Genomic DNA, 12,079 nt, shown 5'->3' with positions numbered 1-12,079 from the left:
GACCAGAGTAAGAAGACAGATGTGACCTCCCTCCATGTCAAAAAGACGAACTTTTAGATCGGGAAAGGTGGATGGGAAGTTGAATGGACATGATCAAAAAGATAATACCACATTTCTGGCAAGAAATAAAAAGTGTCTTCAGAGCAGAGGGAGCTGTGCTTAATCAAACAGGAATATTGTGTTTATGTGTGTGCGGTTTATGGTAAGTGGTGTGTGTTTGGGGGGATGGAGAGACTGTGCCCATGTACAACACACTTGTGAATGTCAGAGAACAAATTCAGTTATCTGTCCTCAGGTGCATTTTACCTTTTGTTAGAGACAAGGTCTCTCCCTGGCCTGGAATCTCAGCATGTAGGCCAGGCTAACTGAGCTTCCAGGTGCCTGTCTCCACCTCCTACCCCACCATCTCTGGGATTTGCCCAGCTTTTGTGGGTCTGGGAATCTGAATGCAGGTCCTTAATTGAGAGGCAAGTGCTTTACTGACAGCCATCTCCACGGCCCTGCCAATGGATGTCCCTTACAACAGAATATAGAAGAGATGTGAAGTGTCAGACACACTCGAAGCAAGCATCCTGCGCAAGAGTCTTGAAGATGCAAATAATACAGTGAAGACTGGACTGTTTATGCTTCTAAATCTGGAGGGAAGGAAAGGAGACTTCCAAGAGGTCAGGGAAGGGAAAAAAGTATATTTTCCTTTCTTTCCTTTTTATCAACATGTTGTCTTCATATTCTAATAGTAACCTTGAATTAATACTGTGTCCTAAAGTAATGGTTCCTTACTATTTAGCAAAAGATTATCTTTTCCCTGCCACTCATAAAACTTCTTAATCCTAGAGGACCACAGAGGCTTAAACTAGAGGACCCATGGTGTCTTTAATCACAAGAAAATACCTGGTTGTTTAGTCAGTCTGTTAGAACTTGCAAGTGGAACAAGCCACTCCATGATGCCATAAAAATACCTAACATGGCCTGAGCCTATGACAACCTGGCAGTCTGTGCCGAGGCAGTATTCCACATTACAGTTTCATTTCACGGAAAGACTGCTGCCTTTTATCGTCTCTTCTCACAGCCCTTCTAATAATAAGGCTTTTTTATGGAACATGAAAACAAACAGGCAAAGCAGGATAATTCACGAATTACAAAGGTAGGCCTTGGGGCACATCCACTGAAGAGAATCAAGAGCGGGACGCTTTATTTCTCTCTGTGAGTTTTCATATCGCATCTAATGACAAACAGGTATTCTTCTGATATAGGTGTTGCTAGAAGCCACTTAGGAGGACTTGGTTTAACAAATGAACACACACACACACACACACACACACACACACACACACACACACACAAATGCATACACAGAGAAAGATAAGTAAATATAAAGAGCACACCACTTTCCATTAGTTTCATTTTTCACTAAAACTATACCACAAATTTGAAGAGACCCATTGGTTTTTACTCTTTGAGCAATGATACAAGTGACTTTCATGTCTTCCAAAGTTGGGGGTTGGGATATGATCAAGATACTTTGACAATTCATTCAAAAGATGCGGTGGTTCCCCAGGACTGAGGTGAAGTTTAGGAGCAGCAGCCACAACCACTGCAAGCCACACTGCACAGGAAGAGCCCCTGTGTTTGGGACGTTTATAATATTCTCACAGATGCATATTAAATAACTTCCTCTGCACCACAGACAAGATTGAACTTACAAAATAAAAGCCCTATAAATACTGCCAAGTCAGCCTTGCCTCTCTATCTCCCTTCTTGCATAAAATGGAATATTTCCAACCAAGCACTGAAACATAAATATTAAAATAATAAGTGGGATACACTACAAATCTACTTTACAATTTCATCACTACTGTAGCACCTTGTTGCCAGGGCCAATGCATTCATTTTGTAAAGAACACAAGAAATCTGGGAAGCTTGAGGACTCATATGACTCGTCATTAAATATTTAATTACCTTTTCAAGTCCTAAGCCTTTATCATATTTCATCCATCTAGAGAGTTCATTCTATACTAGAGATTCCATGGCCCCCTTTGGAGAGGAAAAAGAAGAAGTAGGGAGAAAAAAACCCTCAAAAAGGCAGGGTTCAATGATCTCAAGATGACTTTTCCTGTTGGTGTTGTAATGAACTCACTTCACCCTGTAAACCCACCAATCCACAGTAGGGTCAACCAGTAAGTCCATGGCTTTTTAGTCCCCAAGTATCAGTTTTACAAAAGATGCCACATCTGTTGCTTTGGATTCGTGTAGGGTGAAAAATGGATGTTGCTGGGAAAGAGAAGAAAAAAATACATGACATTAATACTTGACATTGATAATATATAAAATTAGCAGATGAATCTATGGGTTTAATAAATAGGTTAATATCTCTATTGAAGCAAATCAGATTTCTCATATCTTTTGTAAAATCAAGCACATATCTTTTGACATGCATATTTAAGGTTATCTAGGCTTCCATTACAAAGACTATTAATTTAAATAACATATGCAAGTATGCTACATAATTCCATCCATACAGAAGTACAAAGATTGGGTAAGACTCTACAGAGTCGTTTTAGGCAGCCACAATAGTAAAATGATTAAAATCAGAGACTTAGATTCTTCCACTTCATGGGAATAAGAACAGGGTGGTGGAACAAGATATCAATGTTCTGGACAGTAAATGGGCAAGGAAGGCATTCATGCCTTTGACATTGGAAAACTGGTTTGAACTAAAACACCTAAGGCCATTTTTTGAGGTCACACCCACAGCTAAGAGCTATATTATATCAATCTTGAACAGTTTGATCCATTCATAGAATAATGCCAGACTACTGGTATGTTCAGAGAAAATTCAACTCAGAGATTAAAGACTAAGAGGGAAAAAAAAAGAAAAGAAATATATATTTCTTTGTATACAGCTCAGATTAAGTCAATTTAAAGAAAGAAAACTTAGACTTTGTGTAGAAAAAGGTAAGGCATGATGCAAGAGCCCACATATTTCAAAGCAAGTCAGATGACTAAGCCATTTTTCTGTGTGCAGAACAATCCTTGAATTGCTCAGTTGGGCTATAAGAAGTGTTGGGCTATAGACACTTCAATCTCTACTTAGAGAGACATACATTAGATCCTGTTTGTCAGTTCTTCTAGTGGGAACAGAAACTAAGCAAACGAACTCAAAAGGACAATTCTTTCAGGTACCAATACCATACACCCTCCCACCTCACCTACATGCCCAGGTTTCCAACTGGCTCAGAATACTACTATCAGTGGCTGGTCTGAATGGCTCAACCTGAGTGTTTTCTCATGCAGACATGAGATGACTCACTCTGTTTCCCTGATGAGGGGTTCAGTTTGCAACCTTCATTCTGCCTGCCAGTAGGTTTTCTAATTATATTTGTTCGAAACCTGACAGTAGAGGGCTGGATGAGTCAGCTTTGTGGGGAACTGAATGCCCACCCATGCAAATTTTAGGAAACAATGTAATGGGGGAAGGAACAAAGAAATAAAACCCAAAAGAAAGTAGGTGGTCACTGTTGAGCACTGTGACTCAGAACATGGAAAGATCTCCTGTTTTGCCCATTAGAGATTGGATATGGGTTGTGTGCTGGCTCAGAGCCTTACACCCAATGTGAAGTTCTAGATTCAAGGCCCTTCATTTCTGCCAAATAGTGATATCACTTTCAATTACTGACCACTTACACGGCACACTTACCAAGGTTTTGTTTTTGTTGTTTTATTTTAACCATCATACTTATTAGCTTTCCCACATCCTCTTGACATTTGGGGCTCTTTAACATGCTTAAAAAGCTTTTTACTATCAAAACACAACATGCCAAACCTCAGATTGTCTTGATGACCGATTCCAATGCCTGTCAGCCCCACCTTGACTCTGACTCTGCTGTTACCAGCTCAATACATAGAGCTTGATTGAGTCCATGGATGAATTATATAATAACATATGAAACCCTTAATTAAAAACAAATCCTTTCGGTATCTTTTAGTTTATCCCAGACTAAGAAAATACTTTGAGGTCCAGCAAGCAAGCCAATCAACATGGAAGGTGTGAGTAGTCTTGTATGGGGCTTTGAAGTTAAAGAGTGTTGAGAACTCAATTCCTTCTCTAAGCAATGAATAGACCAAGAATAGAAAGGGCAGCAAGCTCAGGTGGGCAAATGGGGTCTTACAAACAATCCCCAGGCTACAGCCCCAGACTAAGTTTCCCCTAAAAAAGTTCAAGTCTTAAGAGAGAGGACTCTGTAGTATTTAGGATTCCTGTAGTGTCATGAGGAAGCAAAGAGATTCACGGACATGCTGCCAGGATCAGAGAAGCAGCCTCCCAAATATCCCACATATGCACCTCAACCCCCAGGATTGTGGGTTCAGTAATCCTTCTTTTACACTGCAATTCAAATCAAGAACTTTCTCAGACATTTGGAGAAGACAACCAGTTCACTGGGAAATCATCTCACCATGCTGGTTACTATTTCTGGTGGTAAACATCTAAGACAGGGGGAGTCAAACTATAATCCAGAGTCCAAATCTAACTCTCTGTCTGTGGTGGTTTGAATGGGAAATGTCTCCCATAAGCTGAGATGTTTAAAGACTTGGTCCCAAGATGGTGATGCTGTTGACGTAGGTTTGAGAGATAGGGCCTTACTGGAGGAAGTATGTCAGTGGGGGGCAGCTTTAGGTTGCAAAGACTCATGCCATCCCAGTTGGTGATCTCTGCTTCCTGCTTACAGTTCAAGATGTGGCACTTCCGCTCCCACTCCAGCCACCTTAGCTCCATCATCAAGGGCTGTAACCTTCCAGAACTATCTGCCCAAATCAACCCTTTTTTCTCTAAACTGACTCGGTTATAGAGCTTTAATCACAGAAACAGAAAAGTTACTAATACACTTTCTAACTTTTAAATAAAGTTCTATTGAAACACGGCAGATGCTCTTTTTGCTGTCATATCGAATATGGCTGCATTCAACTTAATTCACTCATTTAACAGCAACTGCACGGCTCAAAAACCTAAAATTCTATCTAGAGACCTTTGCCAGAAGAAGAGGAAGAAGAAGAAGAAGAAGAAGAAGAAGAAGAAGAAGAAGAAGAAGAAGAAGAAGAAGAAGAAAAATGCTACAAAGCAGAAGTTCAAGGAGATGTTCAGATAAGATGGACCTGAGGCATGTATAGCCCTCAATCTGAATTAGGGGGAAAACTACTGAAGATATTATAAGAAGTAAATATCTGGGTTGGAGCTTTGATACTATTCCTTTATTTGGAAAAATTATCTTTTTTTTTTAACCCTTCCTACCTCTTCACAAATTCCTGAAATTGAAACAATAGCCTCCCACCACATGTTGCCCAGTGCTGAAGTCAGGGAGTTCCGACTCAGAGTTTCCATTTAAAAACCTCAATTCCACAGGAAAGCAGAGAATAGTTATGGTCTTAAAAGGCACGTCCATTTCCAGTACCACAATGGCTAATGTCATAAAGGGGGAGGTTGTCCACACAATCATACATTAATAAACATGCCAAAACCCCCTCAGTGTTTGTTAGATTGTAGCGGGAAGGTAGACATCAATACCAGATGCTGATGTATAGGAAATATTTTTTCCTCAAATGTTTTCCAATGAAATTTTTGATAAGAGGCCACTTAGATTTTTTTTAAAAAAGGATGTTCTTCACTGTAAATAGCTGAACTATAGAGAAAATGTTCTTATAAGCAGAGACATCAGGATTTGAAGTTCCATAGGATCCCACAGGAATTGCTTCCTGTCTATCACACTTCATGTGAAATTATCTTTTAGTTCAAGCACACCATAAAGGGGCAGTCAGTACTGGGAAGGCCTCCAGTTGGTCACTTTAAAAAAAATAATAATAATAATCCAAGAACAAATATTCAACTTAAACATGAAGATACATCCTCAAATATCACACATCTATTTCTATAAAGCTGCTGAGTATTGAATAGTGGACATTGCTGTTTTAAAGGGGGATAATGGAAGTTCAAGGAGTTGGCCAGACTCCAATTCTTCCAATCAGATAATGGCTCAGCATAAATAAACCAAAGCTAATACCCAGACCTGAAACAACACATGCCCGAGATGATCACACAGGTCATCTTTTTATAATGCTTTTTTCAATATCTTGGTTTTTAAATTTTGTGTATATGTGTATGGGGAGGTAGAATGTTCATGTGACTACAGTACCCACAGAGGCCTGAAGTTGACATCAACTCCTCTGGAGCTGGAGTTACAGAGCCCAGCCACTAAGCTATCTCCAACCTCTCTTCTATAACTCTTACAGATATTTCCAAATGGTTCTTTCTCTGTGTCTCAGCTACCTCAATACACAGTTCAGAAAGAGATATCAGGAGCCTGCACATCTACGATGCACCCAGCTGATCTGGATGGTGAGGCTATAGGTAAGGCAGAAGAAAGCACTTGGAGGCTGCTGTTAGCAGGTCCACTAATAAAGGATCTCAAATTTTGCTCTTCCCTCTCTTGGGACTGGACAACATCATAATTCTCCTGGGGTGGTTACCTTTAAACATCAACTTGGCATAACACAAAACCATCAGGGAAGAGAGTCTTAATGAGTAATTATCTACCTTGGGTTGGCCTATGGGCATGTTTGTAAGAAACTGCCTGAATTGAGTTCATTGATATGAGAAGATCCAGCTCACTGTGGGCGCCACCATTCCCTAGGCAGAGGGTCCCAAATTGTTTTAAGAGTGGTGAAGTCAAGCTAAATGCAAACAAGCAGCTAATGCATACTGATTTCTGCCTCTGCTCTCAACTGTGAGTGGGACAGGATGACCTGCCTTGACCTGCTGCTGCTCTGGCTTCCTGGCAGTGAGGGAATAGCCTAGACTTATGAACAGAAATGAACCCTTTCTCTCCTAAGTTGCCCTTTGTTGGGGCAATTTATCCCAGCAACAGAAATGAAATGAGCACATCTCCCTCCCACTGTTAAGATTCAAACCTTGATCATTAAGATAAATCTAAGGTGGGGGTGGTAAACACAAGTTCACAGATAGCCTAAATTTTACATTTCTCTCCAAAATGTACTCCCCACACATTCAACATCTATTTAGGTAGATGTTGAAACACTATTATAGAGCGAGAGGGCCGGGGTTTTGTTTTCCACCCATGTTTTACTGATAGGACAAACAATAAATACAGAAGCAGGTGCTTTACTCCACTTCTTTCCACCAACATGAAGACCAAAAGGTAAGGAGAAAGAAATTCACCTAATTCATCCAAGATCTGCTCTGAAAACTTGACGGGCCACATTGCTAGTCAGCTATCTCACTGAAATCTCTGAACTCACATTTCCTGTACATTTACAGCGGGACTCTTCCAAATGTGAAAATATAAATTCCATTGACACAAATTTTTTCCAGGTTTACCAACATGGAAAGTATCTCTGGGAAAGATGACACAGTCTGAGCTTGCATCAAAAACCCAAAAAACAGCAATGAACACAAGCCAGCAAGATGGCTCAGTGAGTAAAAGCACTGGCAGGCAAGCCTGACGACCTGAGTTCAATTCCCAGGACCCACATGGTGGAAGGAGAAAACGGACCATTACATGTGCACTGTGACACATGGATACCCACAAATATATGCACATAAAATAAATAAAATATTTTTAAAGGATACAAAACAATGAGGAAGGGCCCTTAACTCCTTCTTTAGTCCAGTTCCTGGAGATCAACCATATCTCAATGGATCAACTCTTCCTAACTGGTGATTTACTTATCATCTTAGTCATGACTACTTCACTGTTAGTGAGTTAGTTTGGTAACACACACCAAAGTGTTCACACTCACCATAAGCTCTGGATACGTGGGCCGTTCTTTGGAATTTTTCTTCAAGCTTAAAGAAAAAAAAAATAATCACATTAAAAATTTAGAAATCATTTTTCACTGTTAGGATTTCAAAACCAGTGTAAAACTGACCATAACTTTTTTTTTTTTTTTTTTTTTTTTTTTTTTTTTTTTAGGCACAGAAAATAGGCTTCTTATCGTGACTTCTTCTACTGTAAATCATAAACTCTTACAAATTATATTTTAAGCCACTTTGGGCTTTAACGGATAAGTGTGAGTGTAGAGTGTATGTGTGCTTATTTTTCTCTAAGACATCATAAACGACATTCGGTCTAATTTGTCTGATCCAGAACCATTGCATTTCCAAAGCCATCTGTACTTTCCTTCAGGGTAGCTTCTATCCCACCTCCTGGAAAAGAAATCAGCAAGTGTCTCTCCCAGGACACTAAGCACTCTTCCCTGCCTTCAGCTGAATTGTCCTCCCTGCCTGTCCACCCTTCCATATACCTGCCTGAGACAGAAACCTGTATTTAACTAAGGTAGAGCAACTTGTTCACTGTGTCTTAGTGGATTTAAAAAAAAAAAAAAGGAAATTATATTCAGTCAGCAAATTAGCAATTATTCTTAGAAATAGTTTGTGGTTCTGCAGTACTGTCTAGTGGTCACTCAGTTCTCTGAATACCCAGACATTTAATAACATTTGATACCAGAGGCAATCCTCATAAAACTGCAGCATGAAAGACACCAAACCCATCACCCCTGTCCTCAACCCACCCCGATTCTCTTCCACCCCTGGCTCTAAAATGGAAAAAAGAAAAGAAACAATTTACTTGATGTTAGAGTTCCAGGTTATAGAATGGAGAAAAAGATGCCCTTGGAAACTATGATGTGCAAAACAACCTAGAGCTTTCTGTGGTGACTGGGCCATAAAATCATACGTGAATGGAAAGAAAGTGGTCAATAAAGCTGAAGAACCACAATGGGACAGCATATTGGGCTCCTAGGATTTGTGCTGATAGATCCTTTTGAGCAAGAGAGGTCTTGTACACGTGACATGAGCTCTGCTGCACCCACAGAAGCTAATCACCATGAGGGAAGCAAAGTACAAGACTGTGGGAGAGTGACGTCACTGGGAGACTTTAAACTGTATAGTTTTAAGCAGAAGGAAAAAAATCTCATTAAAAATTAAAAGGACAGGAAGCTTTTGAAACCAAAACAACTTAAAAGCAGCCTACCAGTTGATTCCAGGCAATGCTGTGGGTAGAAGCCAGGGAACCTGAGACAGGGTACAGGTAGAGGTGAGGGCAGAAGTCTCAACCTGGAACTGAGGGCAGACCTAGGACCTAGGGACCTCAGGGACCAGACAACCTATGAGAGAAAGTTCATCTCAACTGGAGATAAAAATAAGAGTGCATTAGAAAGAAGAATTATCAACTGTCAGCGTGGGATTGATATGGAAATGTGTGCCTGGGTGAAATGAATGAATTTTTAACCCACTCATGGCTTTGTATATGCCTATATCCTGTGAGTCAATGTTGGTGGTTCCCAATGGTGGTGATCCTGTACCTCCACCCCAGGGGACATTTCTCAATGTCTGAAGGCATTTTCAGTTGTCACAACTAGTTGGCAGGTGTTCTTGCTAGCATTTGATAGAGGCCAAGGATGTCGCTAAGCATCCTTCAATGTACAAGCCTGTCTCCCACAACAAAGACCATCCATTTAAAAATGCCCTTGGTGCAGACATCAACAGGTTCAAGAATCCTTGGACTGTGTGCCATTGGGTGGCCCTCTTTATTTTTAATTCCTATTTCCTTCTCTAAAATGGAACTCAATTAGAAGAGTCATCTCCAGTTGGTTCATATGCTATTTATTTATATTCTCATTATGAATGCCTCCTAACACTCTCTTCTGCCTTCCTAGAAACTAAAGGTAGTCTAAATTCTCGTATTAGCAGAACTGCCTTCTGAGGACATTGCTGCCTTGCACATAGATCCCAGAGGTTTTTTTTAAATTATACAGAAGCCCCAAATATCCAGCTATTGTTCAAAGCAAATGTAAACCTAGAAACTCTCCATTGGTTAAACAATTTAACTTATTAAAGAAAAGAAACACAAACACAATATTAAAACTACATTCAATATTCAAGTGGTTAAATATGAAATCTGGGGGCCAGAAAGGTGGTTCCACTGGTAAGGGCATTTGCTGCCAAGCCTGGCAACCTGAGTTTTATTCCTGGAACCCACACAGCAGAAGGAGAGAACAGACTCCCAGAAGTTACCCTCTGACCTCCATATGGGCACCATGGCAGCATATACCCTGCACACTCAAGAAAAAAAGAAGGATGGATGGATGGAAGGATGGAAGGATGGATGGATGGATGGAAGGAAGGAAGGGAGGGAGGAAGGGAGGAAGGGAGGGAAGGAAAGAAGGAAGGAAGGGAGGGAGGGGAGGGGAGGGAGGAAGAAGGGGAGAAAAGAAGGAAATTTTAAAAAATGTTTAAAATATATTAAATCCAAAACACTCTTATGTTCCATCTTCCTATGACTAACTTTTTACTCAATAGCAGAACAAAGGGAATGATTAGCCAAGAGAAACATCTTGATCTTGAAATGTTAAAACAATGGGTTCTTATAACAACCGTGATCTCCCAGTTGGTCTAAAGGCTTTCAAAGTTCCTCTTTTTTTCCTCTTCTTGTCATTGTGACACCAAAGAGAGAGCCCATGACCCTGCCCAGACTAGGAAAGCTCTCCACCACCAGGTTATTAACCCCAGCCCTGAGGGTTTCAAATTTTCAGTGAAAGTGATCTTGAAGCAGGACATTTTTTTACCCTCCAGAACAGTTTGCAAAATTTTCTCTCTTGCTTTAATCTGTATTTTTCAAATTTGGGGAAAGTCACCCTAGTTGATCAGTGAGAAAGTGTTTAAGATTCCTCAAACCTCAGGGGCTGTTGCCCAACTGCCCAATAAGCTACTTCTTGACTTATGGCCCCTGATCAGAAAGGACTTACACAGCAGCTGGCCATGGGAATGATGCCTGTAATTCCAGCACTCAAGAGGCTGCAGCAGGATTATAGAATCAAGGCCAGCCTGGGCTACAGAGCAACATTTAGGACAGCCTAGTGTATACAGGAAAACCCTATCTAAAGAGGGAGGGAGGGAGGGAGGGAGAGAGGGAGGGAGAGAGGGAGGGAGGGAGGAAGGGAGGAAGGGGAAGGGAGGGAGGGGAGAAGAGAGGGAGGAAGGGAGGGGAGAAGAGAGGGAGGGAGGGAGGGGAGAAGAGAGGGAGGGAGGGAGGGAAGGAGGGAGGGAGGAAAAGAAAGACCATTCATTGAATCAGTATAATAGATTTAACCTATTCTCTCCATCTTCTTAATCAAAAACAGTTCAAAAGAGGCACTAAGAACAGTAAAGATACCCAAGATAAAGTTGAGGTGGAAGTAAATTTTCCATGTTTAGTAGGAAATGCTTGAAATTCAGTATAAAATAACAACCTTGGAGTTCAAAGGTACACCACTTTCTTCTTGGATTGAAGTCTGACTTTTGAATGTTCAAGTGGCTTGTCATTTTCAAGTGTGCAATTAGCTAACTTCTCTAATTCCTTTTCCAAATGCCACAACACAGGCTCCTGACCATGGCTGACACTACAAAACAGATCCGTGCTGTCTCGAGAATTGCTAGCTTGAAGTTTATGCTGACCAGAGGCTTTCTGCCTATTTGAACTCCCCCTGATCATTTCCAAGAAGGGCTATTTGGTGCGTCCACAGAATAAAAACACAGTGTGCCTGTGAAGTCATACATTTGTCAAAAAATAAATAAATATCTACTGCCGCTTTTACTATCCTTTTCTGAACAGACAGACTGCTTAATGGACTTTTCATTCTAGCCCCTGAGACAAACAGTATTGACATCTGGACAGGCCTCCACCACACTTGGGTATGGCAATGGGCTCTTCAGCTGAGCACTGAGACTCCAAAGTAGGCCTGGGGGAAATGCAAATGTAAGCCAAACTATTGCAGCAGAGGGCAGCTTGTTTCCAGTGACTCTCTTGTATGAACATATAAGAAGAGGTTCTAGAGAAAACTGCCAAGTTGCTGGGCCAGAGAGCAGGCTTGGTACAGAAAGTGCTCACCCCATGAGAATACAGACCCAAGTTTGATTTCCAAAACCCACATAAAAAGCTAGTAGCAACAGTACACACTTTTGATTTTAGCACTGAAGAGGGAAAGGCATGAAGATCCTTGGGCTTCATGGCCAGTCAGCCAAGCTAAAAGA

General features: G+C 40.9%; 1 protein-coding gene across 1 annotated transcript in view; it reads right to left on the bottom strand.

Moving 5' to 3' along the window:
• Positions 1–1,384: 1,384 nt before the first annotated feature.
• Map2k6 (mitogen-activated protein kinase kinase 6) overlaps positions 1,385–12,079 on the bottom strand; it is a 40,582-nt gene continuing 29,887 nt past the window's right edge. Inside the window, exons 10-11 of the mRNA XM_036197606.1 lie at positions 7,810–7,855; positions 1,385–2,271 (exon numbers count right to left, since the gene is read on the bottom strand). Coding sequence (XP_036053499.1) covers positions 2,194–2,271; positions 7,810–7,855 — 124 coding nt within the window. The 3' untranslated portion in view covers positions 1,385–2,193. The remainder of the gene's footprint in view (positions 2,272–7,809; positions 7,856–12,079) is intronic.

The sequence above is a fragment of the Onychomys torridus genome, chromosome 8 (genome assembly GCF_903995425.1).
Source record: "Onychomys torridus chromosome 8, mOncTor1.1, whole genome shotgun sequence".
Lineage (NCBI taxonomy): Eukaryota > Metazoa > Chordata > Mammalia > Rodentia > Cricetidae > Onychomys > Onychomys torridus.
Note: the sequence above shows the minus strand (reverse complement) of the source record. Positions and strands in the feature narration are given on the sequence as shown.